The following is a 27,243-nucleotide window of genomic DNA, read 5'->3' as shown; positions in this document are numbered from 1 at the left end:
GCTGACTTTCTTAGTCTGAAATGGTTTGTTTTTATGATGTAAATGGAAGTCTAATTAGCCAATTTATAAATTTTATTGATTTGATTCACAGTTAATGATTTAGAAGAATTATTTGGGAAATCAGTGCAGCTATTTTGTAATATACTCTGAAGTAATAGATGGAATTTTTTCTTCAAACATTCAGCCATATTGTATCAGCTAAGAAATCATCACAAACTTTAGTACTTTAAAAAATTATTTCGTTATTATAGCTCACATGTCTGTTCCTTGCAGGGGGCTTGGCTGATGTTTGTGGGGGTCGATGAGTGACAGCTAGTTTCTCTCTCATCTCTAAGGCCAGCAAGGAGTTGGCTGCTCTTGGCTAGGCTCATGTGGAGACAGCTCTCATCTATGTGTCTGTCACCTTTCTCCTGGGATCAGTCAGTTTTCCTGCCACATCCTTTTCATAGTGGTGGTAAAACACCAAGAATAAAGTGCGGTTCAGAGCTAATGTGCCATTGGCTAAGTGACGTCACATGGCCAAGTGCAGGGTACTGAAAACTACATGACGAAAGACATGGATAGAGAGAAAGAGAGAATGAAGACCTGAAGCCCCTAATGCAGTTCTTTACATATATTAAGGTGGCCGTCAACCTGTATGAGTCAAGGGCCGTTCAGGGTCCCTTGAGCCTTGTGGACTTCTCTGCAATAATTGCTATCCTGCAGCACACAGTAAAGCAGGCAGACAAGGCCATGTCCAGTTGTGATCACCCAGGGGCAGCAGTTTCCTAACACAGGCAGTTTAGAAATGCATGACGTGTAACGGGTGAGAAGAAAATCACCCGAGTTCCAAATGATGAGCCAGACGTATGTTTACTATTGGGGTATTTCCTTTGTCTCTTTTCTCTTAGTTCCTTCATTAATAGTATATTATTATACCCAGATTTTTTCCCTTTTAACATTACATTATAAACCTTTCCTTGGTCATTAACAAGACTTTTAAATGCAACATTAATGTCCGAATGAATATTCCATTGAACAGATGCCCCGTAATTAATGTAACCTTTCCCTTATTCTTTAGCGTTCTGGTTATTCCCAGTGCTTTGTGATTATAAGTAATGACGCAACAAGTGTATTTATGCATGAATCTTTATCCACATGTTGAATTGTTTCCTTAATGGAGAGAATCCTGGCCAAACACAGCAATCTGGGCTCTGCCACTAATTTGCAGTATGATCAGGACTGGAATGTCAGTTTCCTCTTCTATAAAATTATATCCTTGTGCTATATTGGTGGACTTAAACTTCTAACTCTAAAACTTTCAAGATTGCTGTATTGGGGCTGGGGATGTGGCTCAAGCGGTAGCGCGCTCGCCTGGCATGCGTGCGGCCCGGGTTCGATCCTCAGCACCACATACAAACAAAGATGTTGTGTCCGCCAATAACTAAAAGAAATAAATATTTAAAAAAAAAAAAGATTGCTGTATTGGAGTGAAACCATGAAGCAAACACCAATTGTCCTCAGCAAAGCTTGGGGGAGTAGAGGCGGCTTCCTGGGACTCCTCACTTGGAAGAGCCCTGTGCCCTTTGAGAGAAGAGGTTTCCTTTTGAAGCTCAGGTGTCATTGCTCACTCTGCTGAATCCTCTCCCTGAGAGAGCAGCGATTATATTTATGTTTTTAAATAGGGCTATGGGACACTAGCATTAAGAACATAAACTGGCCAGGCACCATGTTGCATGCCTGTAATCCCAGCGACTTGGGAGGCTGAGGCAGGAGAATCATGAGTTCAAAGCCAGCCTCGGCAAAGCAAGGGGCTAAGCAACTCAGTGAGACCCTGCCTCTAAATAAAACACAAAATAGGGCTGGGGATGTGGCTCAGTGGTCGAGTGCCTCTGAGTTTAATCCCTGGTACCAAAAAAAAAAAAAAAAAACCATCAATTGAGTTGGCTTAGTTTATGGCCACGTGCACACTTTGAGAATGGCTTCTCTGGACTGGAATAACTGACTTCGTCACCCGTCTTCATTCTGTCTTATAATTTTGCATTTACTTTTTTGCATTTATTTTTGCCTTCTGTTGCCTGGTGAATTCAGCTGGATCACAGTCCCCTTCCCTGGCTTTCTCTCTCAGTTTCCTGGTGATTGCGTGAGATGGTTTTCCCAGGGATGCTTCCTGACTCTTCTTTTCAGTGTGCACCCAGGGCTGCTTCTTGTCTTACTGTCTCTTCCAGCCTCTGCCAGGCTCCAGCGTCACTCGGTTTGGGTGGACTTCTAGTGTTGATTTCAGGAAGCAGAGGCCTCAATGTCTCACCGCCGCCGAGTGAAGAAAGCGCAGTCTGTTCTCCCGGCCCCTCCAGGCCTTCCCCGGCTCTGTCCCAAGGGTGTCCTCTTGCGGTACACAATCTTCTAGTTCCTAAGCTCTTTTGGGAGAGAGGTTGGTCTTCTTTTGGCCCGTGGTCCAGCGGCTTCTCTAAGCTGAGTTGGGATGCCTATCTGGCCAGCAGAATTCTGTGTAAAGTACAGTGTGGTCTCCTTCCTCTGGCTGCCATCAAAAGGCCCTTTGTCCCCTCCCTCCCCCTCCTTCGCCAGGATGTTGCCCACACCCTACGAATGATGGAAGTCCCCCATGGCACCGCAGCACTCAGCAGCACATAGCCCTCACTCGGAGAGCAAGAGATCACATTGTGATCTTTTTCTGGGGTTGAAGGAAGCTGCTTCTGCAGTACAGTTTTAATCGTTGTGAACTTTGGCTCTCAGCTGCTGCTTCCACCCTCCCCTCCAGCCCTGGCAGTTGTGAATGACGTTCACCGCACCTTTTCGTTAGAAAACTGGAGTCAGGAATCCAGTTTCAATATATGAACAACTCTGTTCCCCGAAACAGTAGCGGGTCACCAAGCATGTGGCTTTAAACGTGTCCATAAAGCAGACACTTATCTTTGCTTTATTTCCACCTTGTTTTAGTACAGGTGGTGTCGTCGGGGGTGTGGCCTTGGGGAAGCACTGGCTTGTTTTTTCTTGTTCTGTGCCTGTTTGAAGACAGGGGCTTTCCTTTCCTTAACCTGCGGCTAAGGTGCTCTGTCCCCTCTGTCTTCTGCTGGGCTTTTATCTGTCCCCAGGCCTGGAGATAATCACCATGGCCTCTGTCATGAGACAAGACCCAGACTTGCCACTTACGTTTTAGCAAAGGGCAGATGTTTGTTGCATCTCTAAGAACCGAACAGAGGTTCTGGGGGTTGAGTTTAGCCCAAGGCACGTGCAGAACCACAGGGAGAGCAGAAGGAGACACAGACTAGGGAGTCGGAAGGAAAAAAGGAGCCAGGAGGACAGTGACTGCCCCTGGGGAGAAGGAGCGGCCTGTCACCCTGAGACCTCCGGTGCCAACCACTGGCTTCTTTCCCCCTCATTTTCAGCTGTGCTTGTGTATTAATTTTTGAATAGATATCAACTTCACTCCCCACTGCCCGGACCTGTCCTCTTCCTCGCTCGCTCTGCCTGGTTCTTTCTTTCTGTGCGGCTCTCCCAGGGTTTCTCCAGGCAGACGCACAGGTGGGCACGCACAAGGACTGTCTTACTTGGCCATTAATCTCTTCACCCAGTTCTCTGCTCTCCCACGCTCTTCCCTTCCCCTTCTTTCCCCTCCCAGGAACCCCTGGCAGGAGCTTTGTTCCGTCAGGAAGGTTGCGGTTGTGTGCATACCTGATGCTCTAACAAGGTCCCTGTTGCTTGTCTCCTTCCCACAGACGAGGTGGAGAGTGAGAAGTGGTACCTGTCGACAGACTTGCCTTCCACCACCATCAAGACAGAGCCGATTATGGAGGAGCCACCCGCGGGTCTTGTTCCTTCTGTCACCCTGACCATCACAGCCATTTCCACCCCTTTCAAAAAGGAGGAACCCCCTCTGGAGATGAACACGGGGGTATATTCAATTTTTTTACATATAAATACGTTGGATCAAAAGATACGGACCTTCATTCTTCAATAAGGCCTTTATTCTAGTGGCTATATCGACTTAAGGGCATATAACTGTGTATTTATGCATATGTGCAGGAAAATACCAAGAATATGTTAATTTGGTATCAAGCATGGATCGTATCACAACTTTAAAGGAATTGTCCACAAAAATTAATACTAAAGTGGATTTCATTTTTTTCCCTTTGATTGCTATAACAAAATAAAAAATAAAATAAATAAGTAAATAAAAGTCCCCATGACATTGACTTTGAAGCCAGTGGAGAGGGAGAGGTTAAGAGAATGTCTAACCCACACCTGACAGGGCCATGGCTATTGGGAGGGAATGCCAGCCCCAGTAGAATGCTGAGCTGCCCTTACCCACTTTATGAATCTCTCAATTCCTGTTTTTACCTGTGGCAAATGTAAGAAACCAGGAATATTTTCCTGCTTGAGTCCAGGTCTACAGCAAGTAGAGTTTAATTCTACTCTGCCTTCTCTCTGGATATTTCCAGGGTCCAATAATGGACCAGCGTCATGTCCATGTATCTTCTTACAGATGTTGGAGCCAGTCTTGACTTTCCTAAGTTCTACAGGTCAGGTTATAAGCAATGACTCCCTTAGCATTCACTAAGTCAGATCTCCTGGGATCAGGATTTAGTGTCTCCATGTCCTGGAAAAGGTAATGATCAGGAGAACCACCAACACACAGCTGCCTCCTCCTGCAGAGGAGGGGCTGTAGAGGAAAGCCCTGTGTAGCTACTGGCTAGGATCCCTTCCTCAGTAGCTTCCTGAGCCTCTGCCAGGCGGGGCTCCTGAGATATACATGCATCTCCTCATTCATGAGATTTTTGTTCGGTTGATTTAAGAATAACATTGCTCAGGACCATCTTTTTGCTCCCCGAGAATGGGCCAGATAACTCTTCTCTTCCCTGCTGGGTATTTGGTGGTCAGATGTTGTCAGACATTAGGAAGCCTGGGGAGGAAGGTTCTGATGCACACAGTCCCTGCTGTGCGACAGACAGGAAGCCTGTGGCCCTTTAAAAATTTACCAGAATGTTTTTTGATAAAATTCCTTTAGGTTACCACAAAATAATAGAAATATACACTGGTAAGTGAGCCTGGGCTTTTCCTGTTAGAGTTCTAAGAGCCCAAGGGCTGTAATGCCAGGTTTGGCAGGGAGGAGGTGGGATGAGGGGGACTGTCAGAGAAGCAGCCTTGCCCTGCTGTGCTCCAGAGATGGGGGTCGGCCCCCCAGGAAGACTCAGAGGACAGATAGCTCTCTCTGGTTCTTCAAGGCTGGCATTCGTTTTGAAAAATCGTGTTTGAGGGGCTGGGGGTGTGGCTCAGCGGTTGAACACTCTCTAGCATGTGCAAGGCGCTGGGTTCGAGCCTCAGCACCACATAAAAATAAATAAATAAAATAAAGGTATTGTGTCCAACTATTTTTTTAATATTTTAAAAAATTATTTTAAAAATTGTGTTTGAAATTCTTCTTCCAGGTCGATTCCTCATGCCAGACGATTATTCCTAAGATTAAGCTGGAGCCTCATGAAGTGGATCAGTTCCTAAACTTCTCTTCTAAAGAAGGTGTGTCCCTTGTTCCTGCGTTCCTTCAGTGCCCCTGTGGGTTCACACGACCTAAAGAGAAGGGGGAACAGCAAGAGTGCTGGTTTAGTTGGTTCTGGGGAATAGCTCGCTTCTTAAAGAATCTGGATTCCACAGAAATATTTTGAAAGCTAAATATTCTTTTCCCCAAAGGCACATGCCTCATTTCCAGCCAAGTGTTAACTTCCCTTTTACTCCAAACCAGGTTGATTTTTTTTTTTTTTAGAGAGAGAGAGAGAGAGAGAGAGAGAGAATTTTTTAGTATTTATTTTTTAGTTTTCTGCGGACACAACATCTTTGTTTGTATGTGGTGCTGAGGATCGAACCCAGGCCGCACGCATGCCAGGTGAGCGCGCTACCGCTTGAGCCACATCCCCAGCCCAATTTTTCAAACACCTTATAGACTACTACAATGTGGTCACAGGTGACCAGACCCGGTGTCCTGTGCCCTCTTGATGTGGACCTTCTGTAGCCCCACAAGGGCACAGCGTCCACACAGGATCTTGCTTAGTCAAAACAAGTGATTCCACCCTCTGGAAAGAGAACTCATCACTTAGCCGCCTGGCAGTGCAGGCTTTGTTTTGTTTTTTGGTGCTGGGGATTGAACCCCCGTGGTGCTTAACCACTGAGCCCCATCCCCACACCATTTTTATATTTTATTTAGAGACAGGGTCTCGTTGAGTTGTTTAGGGCCTTGATAAGTTGCTGAGGCTGTCCTTGAACTTGTGATCCTCCTTCCTCAGCCTCCCCAGCCATTGGGAGTGCATGCATGTGCCACCATGCTTGGCACAATGCAGTGTTCGGATAACATTTAACAGCAGTTGCAAGGAGCCCCGTTGCTTCAGGGAATTTGTGGCCTCTAGCAGTGTACCCCTTCTTGCCATCTGTGTAGAGCTAAGTAATGTCATCCTTGAGGTTGCTTTGCTTGCTTCCTTCTTTCCCTGCTCTCTCTTGGTTTCCTCTGCAAAGCCCATAGCTGGGATCCTGGATGCGACCTCCGTGCCTCAGGAAGCCTAGGGACAGTCTGTGTCTCGTTTATACAGATGCCTCCGTGCAGATCCTGCTCCTCTCAGTTCCAGGCTGCTGTTCATGCTCTCTCCTCCCTTTTTAAACTATCTTTTAAAATGTTTTAGTAGTGCATAATAATGATACATAATAACGGCATTGTATGTAATTGCCAGAGCACATAATGTAATTTGATCAATATGTGTTTAAAAATACAGTTCATCCTGTGGGCAACAAGCAAGAGATCAGTATATAACGGTCATAGAAATGTGTTTGCACTGCAGTATATAAATGTGTGAACGTTACACCTGAGTCTTTCTCATGGACGTACAATCTGCCTCATTGCATGAGGGACTGACTCAAGATTTGTACTGTGACCACTGAATCAGCACTGGCCCTTTCTTTACCTCCACTCTCGGAAAGAAAGGGTTAAAGTTCTTAAGTGATATCGACTAGAATCTATATGGAGACATTCCTCTTTGGCGATGAGCGATACACATTAACACTTTTCCACTTTATATGCAGTTTGAAGGTGGTTCCTTTCCTTTTTATGGCTCCGGTTGTTACTCTGCTCTTTTAATTTGTGTTGTAATATGGTTCAGAGAGTGTCATCGAGGGAACAATGGATCCCATAGTGGCTTCAGAATGCAGGTCACTGGAGGAGAAATATTTCAAGACCCAAGGAAATAGCAGCCCTTCCTCATTATCCTGGGTGGAAAGATCAGGAAATTCAATATCCTTGAATGCATCACAGTTTCTGGGCAGAGTCGCTTGTTGTCCCCAGCTCTTTCAGTAACCCAAGAGCGGCATTTCAAATGGGATTTAGAAATCGGATATTGGGGCACCTGTGGCCAGGCCAGCAGCTCTCCGTGGGTGGGAAAGATGAGATTGGAGTCTGCTTCACTGGCTCTTCCTGTCGTCCTGTTTCTGTCTTCTGGGGGATACCCCCTGCTTGGAAAGGAGAAAACCATTAGAATAAACTGTGCCAAGAGAGAGGCATGGGGTTGCTCTAGGCTCTCTGGCTAGCACTTGGGAATGTAATTGCACAGTGTGGAGCCTCCAGTAGGTTAGTCTGTTTCCTGTTTTCCTTTCTCTCTTACTTATTTGTTTGTTTGTTTATCATAAAGTGCTGTAGTGCTCATTGGGAACACTTGGTGAACATTCATGGGACTCCTTTCCAGCCAGGCACGTGCATGTTTGGCACAACCTGTCCCCCTGACTGCCAGCAGGTTTTAGCAGGCTGGTTGGGAACAGAGTCTGTAGGATTATTGGGGAATATTCTTTAGCTTTAAGAATACCCACAGGCACTAAGATGACCAGGGAGCTTCTAGTAAGACTTTGGAAGAGAAAAATAGACAGAAGCAGCACCTAGGTGCCCCTGCAGGATGTTGGAGAGGGAGAGAGGTTGTGAATGAGAGAGGGAAGAAAGAGAAGTGGGTTGGGCCTGTGAGGGAGGCAGCGTGGCCGAGGAGCATCACCCACTGTGACCTGGTGTTCATGACTTTGGGTAGGACAGCCTGCAGACCCAGGCAGCTCTGGTGGGGCCCATTTCCTCAGGTCAGTAGTTGTGGCTCGGAAAGGCTCTCCTGTCCCTGGGGCCTCCGGCATCAGCATTTGAAGACGGGAACAGGAGCTGAAGGGCCCAGGCCTTGCCCGGCCTCAGCAGCCCCCGCCTAGGCTGAGCAGGCCCAGGTGTGTGGAAAGCCCCAGGCTCCCCGCCCAGTCCCCAGCTGCTGCATCAAGGGCTGTGTTGTCTGGGGCCCAGGAGCGGCTTGGGGTGCAGGGCTCATGGAGGTTATCTCTCTTGGCCCGGGAACAGTGGCTGGCACAACAGAAATGTCTGCTGTTCAGAAAAAGAGGGAGGACCACCTCAGTGTGCTTGCCAGCCACGCAGGAGGTGCTACCTGACACCATTAGGCTCCGTGGGCCCTGGCAGAGTGTGGCACACCTCCTGAGGAAGGGCTTTGCGGGAGACGGTGCCCCTATACCCCTGTTTGTTTTTCCTGAGCCTGCTCATTTTTCTAAAGTGGATTTGGTGTTTTCTGATGAATAATGCCAGGCATCTTCTTGTGGGCCTCGCTATGCACAGCCTTCCAGAAACGGATGTGTTTTTCTCTAAGCACCCCATGATGGTGCCCAGGTTTTGCTGTTAAGAATACTTTGGTTTAAAGTACGTGATGCATTATCACAGTGTACAAATCAAACACTCTAAACCATCTGGAAAGGATACAGTGGGAAGTCTTGTCAGCACCCTGTCACAGTCTACCCTAAGTTTGCCTGCTCTGGGCCATCTTGTGTGTACCGCCAGTGTTTGTTTCTTTGTGCCAATGCAAGCAAATATGAGTCTGTCTTCTCTCCTTTGTACAAAAGGAAGACCACTGTACACACGGTTCCCTTCTGAACGTACCTAGGAGACGTCTCCAGGTCAGCTCATGGAGAGTCCTCTTCCCAAGTTCCGCCCTATGCATGTATGTGGTGGGCCCAAACCCCCAGGCCTGCTCTGCAGCTGCTCTGTGGGAGATTAAATGTGATTTCTTTCCTCCAGCCTCCGTGGACCATCTGCACTTACCCCCAACCCCTCCCAGCAGCCATAGCAGTGACTCGGAAGGCAGCCTGAGTCCCAACCCATGCCTGCACCCCTTCGGCCTGCCTCAGACCCACAGTCCTGCTAGGGCTGTGCCCCGGGGCCCCTCTGCACTTTCCAGTTCCCCTCTTCTCACGGCTCCTCACGTAAGTATTTGGTGGGCCTTTCTGGGTAGACATGAACCCTCTCAGTTTGATTTTTGCTCTTGTAACGAAGTTTCTGTTCAATGACTAATTGTCTTAGTCTGTTCTGTGTTGCTATAACAAAATACCCAAGTCTGGGTAGGTTATAAAGAAAGAGGTTTATTTTGGCTTATAACCAGCTGTAAAGTAGGATGTTAACAACCTTAAAGAACATTTTTTAAAAACAACCCATAAATCTCACCTCGCTACCACACTTGTCTACCTTTCTATGGACACAGTTCCAGTTTTTAATTCATGTGTTTATGGTACAGACCTGTAAGCATGAGAAATAAGAATCTTGTTCTTTTATCCTCAAAATTATACCATAAATATTTACTTAGAAGTCCCAAATCGTCATCTGTGCCTCACAAACATAAAGACACTGTTTTCCAAATAAAAAGGAGGTAAAAGGACTTTGTTTTTCTAGAGAGTGAATTGGTATCTATGAAGTCTTTGTAGTCAACTTTTAAAATTTTATAGTATCATGACTAGCAAATTTAAACAAAGCAAAATATTTAAAATGTCTTCACAAACCACCCATCCGTTCACATAATTTTCTCCCACAAGTTCTAGATCCATAGTAACATATGTCCTCGTCACCATTATGGAATCACTGAGAGAGGGACCAGCCCTGTCCACCCTTCCTTTCCCTTCTCCACTCGCACCTAAGTCTTCACTCTGGATCACCTGAGTAGCCTCCCCCTAGGTCACCATGGGCCTCCCCACACTCCATCCTCCACTTTTGTGGAGGACGTCTCCCCCTGCCGTGCTGTTTCCCTGCCACCACCTGTAGGCACGAGGCCCTGACATCCTGCTGTGTAGGAGGTGGCTGGCCCCTGTTCTTCTCGAGCTCCCTAACCCCCTCCAGGAGCAGGCATCTGGGTTGGGTCCCAGAACATGCCTTTGCTTGGAATGCCCTTCTTTCTCTCATGTAGATCATCCCCCTCCTGCAGGAGGCTCAATCAAGTCCCCTGACTTACCCTGAGCCTTCTCTTGTCACATGATCACATAGGTACTATCTTTCTCCGAATTTTTAATGCACCCACAGTTAATATTACAGTTCAGCATTCGATTACTTTCATCCTTCCACGGGCACCAACTCTGTCTCATAGTCTTGATCATAAGCTTCCTGAGAGAGGGTGTGAGTCCTCCGTGGCTCTGTGCCTGCAGCTCTAGGCACGGGTGACTCTGTGACTAATGTGCACATGCCGTTCTGTTCTGGGCCAAATGAGATGAACTGCAGTTGCATCTTCATTGCTGATGGAGTCTAGGAGTGTTGAAGCCAGACGCCCTTGGAGGGTGCCTGCAGGTGTACCTCTGGGACCTCAGGCCCCTGAGCTGTAGGTGGAGGCCAGGAGCAGCCCTGGTGTGTAGAGAGCAAGTGGCAAAAGGACATTTTCAGAAGGAGAACAAAACTCTTGCACAAAGTGAATCTGTCCTCACTCTGAGGCCTGGAAGTCCCCAGGGACATGGGCAATGAATTCTGTACCTTGACTTCCTGTGTGTTGGCTCCTGGGGCCCTTCCTGGGAAATGGTGGGTGGCGGCCTCTCATCCTCGCCTTGCACGGTCCTCCTTGGGCTAAAGCCTGCACACCAGCATCTCTTCTCCACCTGTGCTTCCATTTTAAAGGACCTGCTTCCCACCCAGAGCTCACGGGTCCCTTTCCTCCTTGCCCCGTCAGGAGGGTCTCGTCAGCATGTCCCAATTTCTTCCTTGACCTTTCCTGCTCCTTATCTGCACAGAAGCTGCAGGGATCAGGTCCCCTGGTCCTGACCGAGGAGGAGAAGAGGACCCTGATGGCTGAGGGCTACCCCATTCCCACCAAACTGCCCCTAACCAAATCAGAGGAGAAGGCCCTGAAGAAGATCCGGAGGAAGATCAAGAACAAGGTGAGCCCTTCAGAACTAGGCCCTTCAGTGAACAGAGAGAGCGAGCAGAAACCCGCAGGCCCTTCCCCCTTCCCAAGGGCCAGTGCTGGCCTGCACCATGGTGGGGACCCAGGGTCAGCCCTTCCCTTAGCACCCACCCCCGTCTTCCTTCATCCCTCTCCATCCGCTCTGGGCCGTGGACTCTCAATGCCATGTGCGTGCTCCTTGGTACCCAGCAGCACATTCAGCAGCAGGGAAGAATATTATAACTTCCACGTAAATTTATACTTTAAAGATATCAGCCCTTTAATTTCACTTTTATGATGTATGCCACATTTTTTTTCTCTGGTAGACAAGTATATCATTTATAAATAAATAAATACAATTCACTGGGGTGTTTACTTATTTTTTTCTTGATAGAGGTTTGGGATAGAGAATCTTGCAGTTGTTTGGTCTCTGTCTGGGCTCAGCCTTCTCCCAGTCCTGGGCCCCTCCAGGGCTGGGCAAGGCTGGTGAGGCCCAGGGTCGTGACCAAGGCAGAGACAGCAGGAGGGAGGTGGAGAGGAGGAGGAAGGCAGGAGTGAGAGAGGTGGGCATTATCTTCATCCAGGTGGTGCAAGCTCAGCTGAAGCAGGGGACAAAGGTGGCCAGTGGGTGAGCTGCAGGTTAGAAGGGGCAGGTGGCCCCCAGGGGAAGCAGGGCTTTGCCTGGTCTGTGCTGGCACCTCCTGTCTTCCACTCATGCATAAATGGGTTAGTTATAGAGCTGGAAATTCAGTTTTTCTCTCCCTCCTATTTCTCAGATTTCTGCCCAGGAAAGTAGGAGAAAGAAGAAAGAATACATGGACAGCCTGGAGAAGAAGTAAGCTGCTCTCCGCTGGTAGTGTTTATTGGGCAATGGTCACAGAGAGGGGGGAGCCAGCTGGTCTCTGGAAGGCAGGCTGCCTTTGCACAGCCCTGGGGCCGTGGGCTGTTGCCTGCGTCTTGCCTGCCACCTAGTGGTTATTGGAGGGGCATTTATAATGACCAAGAGGTGAAAAGCATGCTCAGTCTTCGCGGGCATTTGAATCCCTTGGTTTCCAGGCAAGGATCCCAGTCACCCACAGCATGAATTACAGTGTCTCCTCTGGGGAGATCTGGGAATGTGCAGGAGAATCACAAGTTGAAATCCAGCCTCAGCAATTTAATGAGGCCCTAAGCAACTCAGCGAGACCCTGTCTCTAAATAAAATATAAAATGTGTTGGGGATGTGGCTCAGTGGTTGAGTGCCCTTGGGTTTAATCCTCAGTACCAAAAAAAAAAAAGAAAGTATAAATTAAATTCAGTTTTTATTAGCCCTAGAAAATGTTCTCTAGCTAACAAGCTAATGCCAATTTTAATATAGGAAAGGGATCCCAGACCTAGAGATCAGTCTTCCTATACATCTGGAGGCAAGAATGGGTGGGGATGTTGACTGGTTCTGGAAGGTTCCATTGAAAGTTATCACCTGTCTATCATCTGATTTAGGAATTGGCCATTTAGCATTAAGTGGTCCCATTCCATTCCATTGTTTTCTAAAGGCATCCAGGGTCAAGATATTTCATGGAATTTCTTCACTGCCCCTTTTGGGCAGGCAGGCCCCAGCACCCAGATTCCTAGTCCTGGGTTCTCCCTTTCCTTTGCCCCCACCCAAGCCCCATGGTTTCATCCCAGTCCTTCTGGCCAGAAGAAGAGCCAGTGGCCCCACATCTCTGTAGGACAGAGGAGAAGTGTGAGGATGTGAGGGAGGATGGCGAGTAGACAGGGTGGTGTCCACCTCCCGGTCCTGAGGCCCTCCTTCCTCAGTCCCTCCATTTCTCGTTGCCTCTACCCTCCTCCCAACCCCAGCTGCCTCAGCTCTTTCCCTCACCTCCCTGGAGTAGCAGAGCCCCCTCTTCTTTTTCTGATCCCACCCGCCTTCACCCAAGCTCCTGGCTGAGTTTGCTCTGCACAGAATAACTGAGTTTCTTCTTTCTCTCCTCTGAAGAGTGGAGTCTTGTTCAACTGAGAACTTGGAACTTCGGAAGAAGGTGGAAGTTCTGGAGAACACCAATAGGTAAGTGTCACCCAACTGGGAACTGATGGGGCTGATGGGCAGAAGGCGGGGAAGACCTTGCAGAATCCAGGACTGCAACGTGGAGGAGGGTCCAGTGAACGTGTGTGCAACCAGGACGCTCAGGATAGCCACTTCACCTACCCGTTCCTGCTACATATGCACACACTCACACGTGCACACGCATTGACATGCACACATAAAACATGCATACACGTGTACTCTCATGCACACAGACAAACACACATGTTCTTTCCTTTTTTCCTAAAAATTATAGAATCCATGGGGAGGCTGATCCTGACAAGCTATTATAAGGAAGTTAGAGATTCAGAGAAAATAAAGTCCATAGGTCTAATTCTCCAGAAAAATGACACCAAACTTGAGAGGTAGACAGGGAGGCACTGGCCACCTGATTTTGGTAACACATGTGTTTATTAGTTTTAAAAAATACAGAAAATTATGTTTTTTAAAATCAGTGTGTGAATTACGTCTCAAACCCATTTTGAAAAGCTTACTATGGGACTGAGTTAATGAATTCTTTTTGACATTTGTGCCAGGCACACTTGTAAGCACTTCCCACATATTAACTCACTTAGCCCTTTGAGGAGATGGTGCTATTATTTTCTTCCTTAGGCAGAGGAGGTAACTGATAAAAAAGTTAGGCAACTTTCTCAAGGTCATGCAGCACTGGTGCTAGACCTGCATTTGCAGCTAGAGTGTGGCTCTGAAGCATCAATATAGGAAGACCACATTAAGATTTAACTCTGGGTCATATGTAGGGTGTTTAGGGATAGGGGTAAGAAACTGGCTATGGGGGCATTTCATCCAGAATGTGTGTTCATATGCATGCACAGTACATTCTTACCATGTCAAACAGAGAAAAATGGGTTTGGGGGAGGTAAGCCCATTTTAGGGCTCAGCATTAACGTCTAAAAACAATTTTGCAAAGGTTAAGGGATCAGGTTAAATCTTGTATATTTTGGACAATAACATTACATTTCCTGAATCTCCATGGTTTGTTGTTCAAACAGCAGGAAGTTAAAACTCCTGTAAGTGGGAGTATTGGACGTTGGGAGCCCACTGACTTTCCCTCTGCCTTTCTGGGAATGTGTGCCCATAGAGCAGGTCAAGAAGAGTTCACCTTCAGTGCTCTGCAGCAGACTGCCCCCTGGGGGGAAGCACCACCGGCTCAGGGTGGCACTGTGCTGATCTGATGGTTTCAGATGCCACGGTTTTGCTACTCTCTCTAGGCTTTATCTCTCCCTTGTCTATCTGCACTCCCCAGGGGGTATTTCCTGAGTCGGCTGGTTCTCTGCTTCCTGCTCCCCCATCCAGAGTCCACAGCCATCCCTTTAGCATCCTGTGCAGATAGGAGTTCCCGGCACCTATCCTGGCACTAGCTGCTGTGGAAGCAGCATGTCCACAAGTGGGACAGATTCTGACCACTTGAGTGAAGGGGAAGAGGAATTTATCAAAGATGACTTTGGAAACTCATCTTCTCTAGCGACTCTGGTGCCATACCTCCCATTGGCCACGTGGGGGCAGCAGAGGCACGGCAGGGCTGGGGCTGAGGCCACCTGGGTGTCTGTGAGGGAGAAGAAGCTAAAGGTCACCTGGCCTGGGGAAGGGTCTCTCTTCCCCTCTGCAGCTGATGGTGCTGTGTCTTGAGTGTTTATTTATTCTTTGATCATCTCAAACATCATTTTTGCTTGTTGGTTTTAATCAGATATCCAGATTTCATATGTTCAAACTGGTTGATATGCCTGTTACATACCAATTTACCTTTCATCTATAGGCTCTACCTCCCTTTGCTTGTTTTGTAGTAAGGAACTGAGTCTGTCATCCTGTCATCTCCACTGTCTCAGTGTCCTGTGTCGCCATTTAACATGGTCCTGTGTTCACTATAGACCATACTTGGTTTTGTTTTTCAGTTTTGGTGCAAATTCTTCATAGTTTCTTCTCATTCTTCCATAAGGGGGTACATCATCCCCCCTGCTTTGCTGCTTATGAACAATTTCTAGTAATTGTGTCTATTAGGGGTTTGGAAATAGTTCTATTAAATCCAGTCATTTCTTCCGGTATTAGCAGAATTCTTACTAAAGTAAAACTTTTCATCACTAATGATCATGAGAGCGCAGACACCTCTGCGAGGTGCTGACTTCATTTCCTTTGGGTTCATACCCAGCAGGGGCATTGCTGGGTCATATCCCTTTTTTGGGGAACTTCAGTCACATTTTCCATAATGGTTATATTAGTTTCTATTCTAATCAACAGTGCACGAGGGTTCCCTTTCCTCTTTATCCTCCTCAACATGTGTTATGTCTTGTCTTTTTTACAATAATCATCCTAACAGGTATAAGGTGACATCTTGTGGCACTGATTTGCATTTTTTGATACCTAGTGATGTCAAATAGCTTTTCAAACCTTGGGAGACTGAGGCAGGAGGATCACAATTTCAAGGCAGTCTCAGCAACTCAGTGAGAACTAGTCTGAAAAAAATAAGAATTTTCTTTTTTAAAGGGGCTGGGATAGCCAGGTGTGGTGGTGCATGCCTATAATCCCAGCAGCTCCGGAGGCTAAGACAGGAGGATCATGAGTTCAAAGCCAGCCTCAGCATTGGTGAGGCACTAAGCAACTCAGTAAGACCCTGTCTCTAAATAAAATACAAAATAGGGCTGGGGATGTGGCTCAGTGGCCATGTGCCCTTGAGTTCAATCCTTGGTACCCCCACCCCCTAAAAAACAGCTGGGGATGTGGCTCAGTGGTTGAGTGACCCTGAGTTCAACCCCTGGTACCCCCAACCCCCCAAAAAGGGCTGGGTATGTGGCTCAGTTGTTAAATACCCCTGGATTCATTTCCCAGTACCCCCTCCCCCCAAATGTCTTTGAGGACCTTTGCCCTCCTTTAACTTGGGTTGCCCTTTTGTTATTGAGTTGTACGAGTTCCTTATATATTTTGGACATTAGCCCTAACGTTTCACAGGGTTTGTGAATGTTTTCTACCATACCATAGGCTGCCACTTCTTCTTTTCAATTGTTCTTTTGCTATGTGCACACTTTTTAGTTTAAGAGTCCCTCTTGTTTTTCATATTTTTTAAACTTAGAAGACGATATACATGTATTATATGCTCATTGCAAAAGAACTTTTGAAAATATATTTTTTTAAAAAATCCTGGTCCCTTTACTTAAATTGTTACATTCAGGGATTATTTTATATGTATTTTTACTGGGCATACTCCTGTATTGGAAACTGTTTTCATTTAACAAAAATGCACTGGACATATGTTTCTATCACTATATTTCTACAGAATCCTTATTTGAACCTCCATTTAAAGAATCTCTGTCATGACGTGGGTATCTGAATGTGACCAGGGCTAGTGTAGGACACTCATTAGAGAAGGAAAATTTCTTTGTGGTTTTGTTTATTTTTAGCTTTCCTGAGGTACAATTCTTCATTTTTAAAGGGTGTGGTGTCATGGGTTGACATGTGTGTCCACTGAGAAATGACTGCAATCCAGTGAATTAACACACTCAGCGCCTCAGTTACCACATTTTTTTATTCTTTTTTCCCCTCTTTTTGTTCTCTTTCTTCCTTTTTCTTTCTTTCTTCTTTCTCCTTTTCTTCTGTGCAGACGCTGAAGGCCTACCCTGTTAGCACATGCAGGGTCACACTGCAGTCACCTGCTGAATGTCAGGTCCCCAGAACTTGCCCATTCTATAAATGGAAGTCTGTACATGGTGACCAGCATCCCCTCTCACTGACCTCCTGGGCCTGGGCAGCCACTGTGCCTCTCTCCTCTTTCTGGGTTTGACTTTTTAAAAAATGTTCTACACATAAGTGACACGGTGCAGTGTTTATCTTTCTCTGTCTGGGAATACTTGTCACCATGTCCCTTGACGGCTGTGAGCCTCTGTCACAGTTCCCACCAGTGGCCCTGTCTGTTCTCCTCACTTTTCTTCCTCTTCAAATTTTCTCCTGGTGAACAGCCTTTGTGTGGTGGTTGTGGCTGACAACCTTTCACAGATAATTTTACGAGGGAGCTGCTAGGGCCATGATATCTAAGACCAGTGGGTTTTAGTGTATTTCAAATTGAGAGGCAAATAAACAAAAGCAGAGCTGCTGTTGAAACAGGGCCCATGGCCTACAGTGCCGCCTGCTCCTCTTCCCCACCCAGGACCTCCCCTTGCTCAGAGGACTTCAAATTAGCCAAAATGACTACAGTGCAAGCACCAGCAATCCCCTGCCCCAAGTCAGCTGCAGGGAGCTGCCATTTGGGGCACATGGTGAGAGAAGACTTAGTCACATTATACCTTGTGAGTGACCTGGTGCTTGACCTAAGCCCAGGGCTGGGCTGACTGAACGCACAGCTGTGTTTATGCTCCTGTTGATGCTTCTTGCATTATTATCCTCTGGAGGCAGCAGGACAGAGGTAGAAATAACTGCAATACATGGACAGGATCCTGGGCCACCAGAAGTGAGTGGGAGACCTTGGTGCCATTGCACTATCTCTCACGGTGTGGCATGACGTGGCAGGAGAATGCGCATGTGTCTCATCATTAACCAAATGGAAGGAAAAGGATTCTTTATTACATTTTCCTGGTTTTAGGCTACAGGGACTTTTCCATCTCTCCAGATGAACCTTAGTGCTTGGATTATAAATCACTTGTGAATCTTTTTGTTTAAACTGAACTAAGCAGTAACCTCCTAGCTTGGAGTTGGTTTCCAGGGGGAAAGACCCTTTTATCTGAGCTCAGGACACTGAAAGGGGGTAGGGTCAGCAAGGAGAGAAGGACACTCTCTTCACCCTTCTCCAGGAGCCTCTTGGGGCAGAGCTGACACGCTGTGGAAGCACCTTGGCACTTTCTTTGCTGAGACGATTCACTAATTGCATGCCATCAAGAAATGTGTGAGATGGAAGTGAGATGGTTTCCCCAGGGCTCTTCTTCCTGAGCTCATCAGGAAATACATTTTCACTTACCAGGCGGTGCCCATGTGTGTCTGCTAGAGAGACCTCTCTGCTTCCCTAAGCTTGTCCTTGTTCTCTCTGATCTGCTAGCTCTCTGGATGGCCCCACCTTCTCTCCTTCTTGACACACACTGTCACTTCTGCTTACATCCTCTTCTTCCGCATAAGTGATGCACATTTCCTACCCAGCACATCGGTTTTAGGTGTGCGTGTGGCTCGGTTTGTTCCATCTGGACTCATTTTATTCTTATCCTTCGATAGGGCTGTGAGCTACCGTCCCTCTCCTCTAGCTGTAATTTATGGGAGCATAGGGGCTTAGAAATACACTTTAGATATCATCTTTTTTAACCGCGGATCACTTTATTTTATAGGAGGAGAGGCTGAGGTCCTGTGAGGTTAACACCATCCAAACATTTAGGAGTGGAGTAGGGTACAGGACTCAACCACTTAACTTTTAACCAGGTTATTGCCTTGTTTTCTTCTGCTGCTGGGCCTCTCTTTCTTCACCCAGGATGGGACCAGTTTTAGATCTGGACAGGAGAGCCCTTGCGTGGGGTCCAGTGTTTTAGAGAGCCCTGCTCTGGCTGTCTTGCACCCATTCCTTCTTCATGGGACGAGCAGTCAGCAGGACAAAGGGATGTGTCTACCAGAACTCTGCCCTGCCCCTTCTAGACCATGCCCTGGTAGCTGGGGCCTAGAATTCTCTGACCAAAGGGCCTCTGCCCATTTCCAGGGTCTGTGTGATTTTGTACTCTGAGTCTGCTCTTTGAAGAACAAACCAGGTGACCAGTGGGTACCCCTGAGGCCAGTGGAGTGGTCATAAACAGTTCTTTGTGGAGGCTGTGCATGGAATTTGAACTTAGGCAGGTGCACCCATGAAATCCTTCCCAGCGTATCAGGTCTGGGATTCAGTTTGACCTTACTTATGGAAGACATGAGATTCCTGAGTCCAAGACAAAGGGCCATGTCACCCAGCGCAGGAGGCAGTGTGAGCACCAGCATATTTGCCTCCGTTCTCCTTGCCCTTGAGTTCCAGGGGAGATCCAGGTGGGTGCTGTGCTCTCAATGGGTTTGTGGCCTGAGCTTGGAGAATCTCCTGCTTTTATAGCAAGTACTAAATAAGCCTGCCTTTGTGCCCAGAGGAAACATTACTTCTTTTCTCCAGGTTACCATCTTGATAATCATTCTTTTTTTTTTTATTATTTATTTTTTTTTATTGTTGGTTGTTCAAAACATTACATAGTTCTTGATATATCATCTTTCACACTTTGCTTCAAGTGGGTTATGAACTCCCATTTTTAGCCCATATACAGATTGCAGAATCACATCAATTACACATCCATTGATTTACATATTGCCATACTAGTGACTGTCGTGTTCTGCTACCTTTCCTATCCTCTACTATCCCCCCTCCCCTCCCCTCCCCTCCCCTCTTCTCTCTCTACCCCCTCTACTGACCTTCATTTCTCCCCCTACTGGCCCATATAATATAGACAGGGCCTCTGGCCTTGCCATCCCCAGCAGAACAGCTCCTGTGCTCCTCCAGATGTCTCTTCTGGGCATCATACGTCCTGGGTCTTCAGGACCATCTGACCCCTGTGGGGACCAGGGATGGGAAGAGAAGCACAGCAGGGCTGCTGCCTGGCATGGCTCTGTGCATCCTAGTAACCTCCTGGGCCTCCCCTGGGGAGTCCAAGAATTCTAAATTCAGAGGTAGCCTGGGAGGGCGCTGCGAGCGAGCAGCAGATGCTGAGAATGCCTATGGACAGTTGGCCTGGCGTGGAGCTGGGTGAGGAGGAGCCTCAGGATGTGTGCCCTGTGGCTTCTGCTCTTCTCTTTCCCTAGACTCCACAGAAGGCGGAACATGCCGGTCTTGGCAGCCATCTCTACTGTGATCAGAATTAAGAATTTCTTAATTTTGTTCTTTGACCTTCTTTGTAGCTAGAGTTCTTCTCCCCAACACCCCATTTCTTAATTCTTTAAGATCACTCTGAGATTCCTGGATAAGGTCTCTGCAGCCAAGTCTGGCTCCCACTGCCCTCTGGCCCTCCTGGGCGGTTCGGTCTGCACAGGTGTGTTCCTTTGCACTGGTCACGCTCTTGCCCTCTTCTGTATGTGAGATCTTTGCACTTCCTTTAGACTAATGGAGCTCCCTGCCACTCACAGAGAAGCCACAAAGTCAGATGGATGGCCCGAGTTATTTTTCTATGGACTTGTATCTTGGTCGAATTCACTTTTCATTTCTTCGCTGTCTCCAAGTTCTTGTTGTGTGGAGAGTATTCTTTTTCTTCTCAAGTGGAAAGATTTCAAACTTCAGAGCTGTTGGGGACTAAACCAAGTTCCCCGAGGGATTAGAGGGACCTTTTAGTGTAATTTAGTGTAAAGTTAGAAATTCCACCAACCAGGAGATATTCTAGAATCCATTTTTTTTATGTTCCCGGCCCAGTATGTAATACAGTAATTTGGAACTGGTGTCTGGATTTTCTGATGGGGGAAATAAAACAACAAAACCAAAACTACTGTAGCTTCTAAATATGGCCGGTGTCATTTATGCATGTTCTATGATTTCATGGAAATGTAGGGTTCCAGCATCAAACTAATGTCACAGTTGTCTTCTGATGTTCACTTGAATGTTGGAAGTTGATGGCTACATAAATTGAAGCATGTTTAAGTTCTGACCAATTATTAAGGCTTAGCTTTTGTCTTTATCAAAAATGCACAAACATACATGTATGCATTTGGCATAATGAATCTCACTATTATATATAATTATAATGTACCGATAAAAATGTACAAACATAAAAAGAAAAGAAAAGAAAAAAGAAAGAAATGCTGTCTGGTCCCTGGGGGGAAAAAAAACTTCCTGTAATGTAGAAATCACTCGGATAGAAAAAAGAGACTTTTTGTATTCTTTTTTTTTTCCTTTTTAATTTTGGCCTGAACCTCATGAACACTCCTCAAATTTAAGCCAGAGATGGTTATACAAATAGGCATTAATTCAAAGTTCAGGAGTTTTAGCTTATATAGTTGTCTTTTGTTATGTCACACTTAGTGTTCGGAGGTTTTGAGATAGCTCATGATTGTCCTTAAGTATCTTCACAGAATTTGTAGACTGCTACTTGCCAATATCACATCCCTCCTCCTCCTCCCCCTTGGTATAGATGTTTCAGCTTTTGGACACTCTCTCCAGCCCTTGAACTTGCTGGACACTAGCTCTCCATGACGAGGCTGGGCCAGGAGGGGGATTATGGTTGGATTTTGCCTCAGAAGGACATCATACTTTATCCCATCCTGAGGCCACCTGAGATTCACTGGTATATTTTGTGCATGTGCATGTACTCTAGATTAATGACAGAATTTTTTGATTATGTAATCATTTTACATTTCATATAATAACATACCAGTCACACCATACGAACACACACACACATCATATAGCCAACTAATGATATAACTAACGTTATATAGAGATATATACATGTGACTAACATATAAATACATAATCGTACAGTTAATTAATGTTTATATTTCACCAATTAATATTTACATACTGCCTACGATGTCCTCTGATTCTGTGTATCCTGTTTAGTTCCATTTCATTAAAAAGATACACCAGTCACCACCCAAGTAATTTTGCCACTCAGTAGTGGTTCATAATTGGGAATTTGGAAATTACTGTTCTAGGTGCTCCCAGAAGGATGTGATAAATTTTCTTCATCTCTGAAGGGGGCTGATCAACCCAGAGAGTGTTTTAGATACACATGTATGTGCACACACAGCATTGCCCATTGAGTTCCATTCCTAAGTAAGATGTGTTCCAAGATTGATGGGAAGTGTGTCTGCAGAGAGGCGCAGGTGGAAGCTCCCAACACAGCGAGTAATTGGGAACCACCAGTTCATTCTTCTTCCTGGGTCCGGATTCTGACTCCAGTGGGAAATTAGGTACCTGAGTGTCCAAAGTCCCACCTGCAATAACTGTATGGTTATTCTCACTGTCTTTTGTTCTCTCTTGTAAATAAAGGAAATAGAAGGAAACAAATTAAATCAAATACAAAGATAACATATGAGGCTATTGATTCGTTTCCTGGTTATTGTAAGATTGTGTCTCGCACTCTTGGGTACTTTTAAATGTTTTGCCCAATTTCCTCTGATGTGCCTCACAAAATACAGGGGATGCTTTATTTTGGGCAAGTTGGCCAGCTGCTTTCGACTGCTCTTTTGGAAGAAACTATATGAGGATAGCCACTAAGTTTATTTTTACATCTCGCCATAGGACAAAATCCACATTTCCAATCAAGTGTTGGACACTCCAGTTTAACAAGTCGTGAAAAATCTGTTGGCCCAGATAAATGTATGCTAAGAGTATTCCTTTCTCTAAATTAAGACCTTGCTCCCAGAAGCCCAAGAATTCATTAAGCCATAATTAGCCACGATCACTGATGATTTAAAATACAATAAGAAAGGGGAAGTTTATATTGAGCTTTGAAGGCACCATTGGGTCTGTTCTATGGGTGACTTTTTATAGCTTTAGTGTTAAAATAATTTTTCCATTTCATCTGAAGCCTGCCTTTTCTCCACCCAGCCCTTCGGTAACCGGGGTAGCAGCTGTCATCCAAGTCCTCAGTGCAACAGGCATCTGTCCTGGTGGCACCAGAGAAAGTACCACATCGGTGCAGATGAGCATATCAGTTATAAGGTCACACAGGCTTTCCAGTAAAAAGGACATGCTTCATCTGTCCTCTGTGAACAGAGACAGCAAGTGCTTTTCAAAGGAGTTCAGCAAACCCAGAGTGCCCCAGGAGGGGTGATTCTCCCATTGTCCTATTAGCTGATGTGGTCAAGGAAATTATCTTTGATTAGCTGCATCGTCTCAGGACTATGTAACTGGATGAGAGGCACCTACTGAAACTCTACCTGTAGTTCTGAGGTGTATGCTCAGGTCTCCCTCCTTTCAGAGCCCACCTTCCTCTTCTGCTCTGTGTGTACCATTGAGCAATCCTAAAGCCATGCCATCTACTTGTTGGGTTTCTGATAAAGGGACAGGTCCTATCTTTTCATTTGTCTAATAAAGCCTTGACTTCCTGGGACTTTCTGGACCTAAAGAAGGTTGAGGAATACCTTAGATTTTTTTTTTCACCTGCATTTCATCTTTGGTTACATCTAACAGTGTACCACAGAATGTTTATTTGCCTTTGTGTGTTTTATTTGTGCTGTTATCACTGAAGTTTTGCTAGTGTGCACTTCATTGCCATTGGCCTGGGTTTTAATGTGGCTATCCCTTCTGTGTGGCTTGGTCCTTTTTAATAATATTTTCATGTCCAATGGTGGACAAATCTCTTCACTGGGCTGTTGTCAATATGATGTTTACTGTGATTGAATTTAAGAAAAATCTATCTAACTAAGCAGTATGTCATGGTTGATTTTATTAGGTGACTGATTAGGGTACTGTGCTCTACCATATTAGAAAATACTCAAGCAGTGGGATTAGGCTGTTCTCAACATCTTAGTCTTCTACTTACTAGTTTTATGAATTTAAGACAATTACTTAGTATTTTAGTATAAGCAATTCCTAGAACCCAGTCACTGTTATTTTCTTAGGATGAAAATCAGGGTGGTTTTTGTTGTTTGGTATGAGTGTATACGAATTTCCCAAAGTTTATTGGATCCTAGGAATCTATGTAGCTGTCTGAGTTGGATGAGTTAATCCACTTTGCTCTGATTAAAATCTGCCAATTGTTGGTTTCTTTGCCAGGTTGTCATTTCTGCTGTCAGACCATATGAGGATAGCCACTAAGTTTATTTTTACCCACCTTCACCCACTGAGCAGGGGACAGCAGCACACAGCACAGAACCCATCCCTATGGCCTTCCACCAAAATTCCAGACTATAAAAATATGCATTTTAAACCACATGTTTGCTCATCTTAAACAGCTGGATTATAAACTGTTAGAAATCAGGGATCGTTTTCATCTGCAGTGGATTCAGCAGATAATCATCTTTGAGTTTGGAACGGATGCAGTATGAATGTCAAGTAAAGGGCCCTACAGTTGGTAAGCACAGAGCTTCCCACTTCCTCCAGCCAGATTTAAATGGTCCTTCTTCCAAACTTGTAGCATTTTGCACCTATAACTGGGTGGGGCCACCTTGAACCTTAGCTTTCTATCTGTGGGCTTTAGGTGGATCTGCCTGCTGGATGTCTGTTTTAGGAAGGACCAGATGCCTCCTACGAGACTCTTCTCTACCAGAAATCAGAGGGGAGGACAGATTCAGAGCACTGTGTGAGATTTGTTTTCTTAGCAGTTTACACTCTTAAGACCTGACAAGGAGTAAGGGATGGGCAGAGATGAAGCAAGGAGTGTTTGCCAGTCAACAGGGACATTGGTAAAAAATAGAAATGGTGGTTTCACTTTCAAAACCTTAAGATTCTGGAGCAGAAGTATTGGGGCTCTGTTTCCGTCTGGAAAAGTCTATGTCACAGAAGGCTGGAAGGAGAGCGCTCACCCACCCCTGCACAGCGCTCCACTAAGCCTCAGCACCTCAGTGCCAACCAGCACACAGACACCAGGAGTGCCCAGGGCACAGCAGAGGTGCCTAGCAAAAGTGTTAGGCATCACTCAAGAACACCAAGGAGGCAGGGGTCTTTGCTATAATTCAGCAGGCAGCCAAGACCTTATAAATTGGTATCATAGAAGTAGCCAGCATCCAAGAGGAAGGGGTTTGTGCTATGTGGTCTTGTCCGAGGGCTCACTAGTACATCTGCCTGCAAATTTCCAGAAATTCCAGCCAGGAGAACCTAACAGGGACTTCGGGGCTGGCTTTATAGGTGGTAGCTAATCCAACATGTGCTGTGACCAGCAGAATCTCAGCTCTGTGAGAATGAATGCTCGCTCAGGAAGCGGCTGGGCAGTGGATTACTCAGTTTGTGGTTTTGAAAAGGCAGCTGTGCTGATGGCCACAAGGGAGGTATTCTGGGGAAGGCCTGCGAGAAGAGAGAAGAGGTTTGATGAGGGAAAAAAGATGCCGCGGCAAAGGATCACTTAGTTATAAACTTTTTCTCTAAGTGGAATTTGCTTAATTTTAATTTATTTTTTGCACTGTTGGGAATCAATCCCAGAGCCTTGCATATGGTAGGGAACCATTCTGCCACCTTGCTAGATACCCAATCCTTTAAGTACAATTTAAAATAATCATGTGTCAGTATTTCTCAACATGCAGAATGCTTTTAAAGAATATATATAAACATAAACCGCGTCTAAACTGATTGTACTTTTACATAACCAGAAACAAAAAAAAAGTACAAATGCATGATTTAGTTAAGAAAATAAAAAGACCTCCACATTAAATAGAAGTTAAATTAATGATATCACTTAATGGGATGAATGATTTTCCTTGACTTATTAAAATTACACATTACTTCTGCTTTGAAATGTGCATGTAGGATCACACAGGCTTTTTTGGGTGGGAGGGATACTGGGGATTGAACTCAGTGACACTCAACCACTGAACCACATCCCCAGCCCTATTTTGTATTTTATTTAGAGACAGGGTCTCACTGAGTTTCTTACCACTGAAACTGGCTTTGAACTCGCAATTCTCCCGAGCTGCTGGGATTTACAGGCATGTGCCACTGCACCAAGCCACACAGGGCTTTTTGAGTTCAGAAAACTTCAGATACATATGCTCCTCAAATTCTTGCTTCCATTATCCATTTAAATTGCTGAAGCAAAACCATTCTTATGGCCAGCCTGCCCTGGATTTGCTTAATTTGGGAGAAGTTGTAAACCATGGAAAACCTTGCTTGCATGTCCAGCACCTGAAAGCTCTTCAGACGATAGACTGAGATGAGAAGCAAGGTGGCTATGAAAGCCCAGAATTCTGCAAACAAGTGGTTTGCTGATGTTTTCCAGTGAAATTGTGTGGCTCCAACATTACATCACTGCATGAATTTTCTGAAAATCTTCAAGACTCAAGAAAACACATCTGCGTATAAAAATGTTTCCACTTTGCAATGTGCATGGAGTTGGGGAAAGTGACGAGGGCGAGGAGGGGCTTCAGCTCTTTCCTTACTCTCGTGCAGAATTCACACAGATCGTCTAGTTCAGAAGGGTGTGCGCTCAGCTCCCTGTCTGTGCCTTGTCGTGTTCAGGATTTGCAGAGAGTTTCGCCATCTGCTCTGTCTGGGTCCCGATGTCACACAACGTGGAGCACAGACTGCTCTCTCATCCGCAGACCTCTTTGAGGGAATGTGCAGTTGTCCACTTTTTGTTTCTCTGCCCCTGTTCTGCCTTTCCCAGGAGGAAGAGGAGTGTGTATGGAGGCTGATTTCTCAGATCCCTGGCTCTGAGCCTGAGGGTCTGGCTGAGCAGGCCGCTCTGCTCTTTGGTATTTTGGCTTCCTTTCTGGTGTGGAGCTGCTGTGAGCCTTTGAGAACCACTTCAGGTCTGAGGTGCAATGGCCCTTTGCCTCCCTGACCTTCCTGGTTTTCCTGCTTCTCTTTCCCCTTCAGTATGCCATCCGGATGCCTGCTGCTCGGCGACACTGTGACCATTTTAAGTCACAGGCGCCACCTCAGGCCAGCCCTTCTGGTTTTCTCTGCTGGTCCTTGTCCTCTCTAGCTGTTCTCCTTTCTTACGTTTTCATCAGAGTTTCTGATCTCTCAGTGAAGAGGGTTCTCCTCGAAATCACCGCCGCACTAGGCCATTAAGGCTGCTGTGAACACACTGTAAGCTGCGCGGCTTATAAACAACAGATATTTCTTGCTCATAGCTCTGGAGGCTGGAAACCCAGGTCAAGGTGCTGACTTGGTTTCTGGTGAGGATGGGCTTCCTGATTCTAAAAGCTGTCTTCTAGTTGTGTCCACACGTGGTGCCAAGGGAAGAATGCTAGTCTGTCCATCCCTCATAGAGACAGTAATCCTACCCGAGGGCTCCTCCCTCATGCCCTACTCAAAGGCCCCACTCTTCACACCATCATATTTGCCATATATATTTTTTTTGCAGTGGGCGGTGGGAGGTGGGCAACAAACATTGAAACCAT

General features: G+C 46.0%; 1 protein-coding gene across 1 annotated transcript in view; it reads left to right on the top strand.

Annotated features, from left to right (window-relative positions):
* Positions 1–27,243, top strand: part of Creb3l2 (cAMP responsive element binding protein 3 like 2) — a 110,925-nt gene that overhangs the window by 73,307 nt on the left and 10,375 nt on the right. The window contains exons 3-8 of the mRNA XM_046434102.2: positions 3,717–3,892; positions 5,427–5,514; positions 9,083–9,267; positions 11,047–11,193; positions 11,975–12,033; positions 13,177–13,245. Of these exons, the coding sequence (XP_046290058.1) occupies positions 3,717–3,892; positions 5,427–5,514; positions 9,083–9,267; positions 11,047–11,193; positions 11,975–12,033; positions 13,177–13,245 (724 nt within the window). The remainder of the gene's footprint in view (positions 1–3,716; positions 3,893–5,426; positions 5,515–9,082; positions 9,268–11,046; positions 11,194–11,974; positions 12,034–13,176; positions 13,246–27,243) is intronic.

The sequence above is a fragment of the Marmota monax genome, unplaced genomic scaffold (genome assembly GCF_021218885.2).
Source record: "Marmota monax isolate L192 unplaced genomic scaffold, Marmota_monax_Labrador192_F-V1.1 WCK01_AAM20220418_F8-fsc00122, whole genome shotgun sequence".
In the NCBI taxonomy this organism is placed as follows: Eukaryota; Metazoa; Chordata; class Mammalia; order Rodentia; family Sciuridae; genus Marmota; species Marmota monax.
The sequence above is the reverse complement of the archived record's forward strand: the minus strand, read 5'-3'. Positions and strand labels throughout refer to the sequence as shown.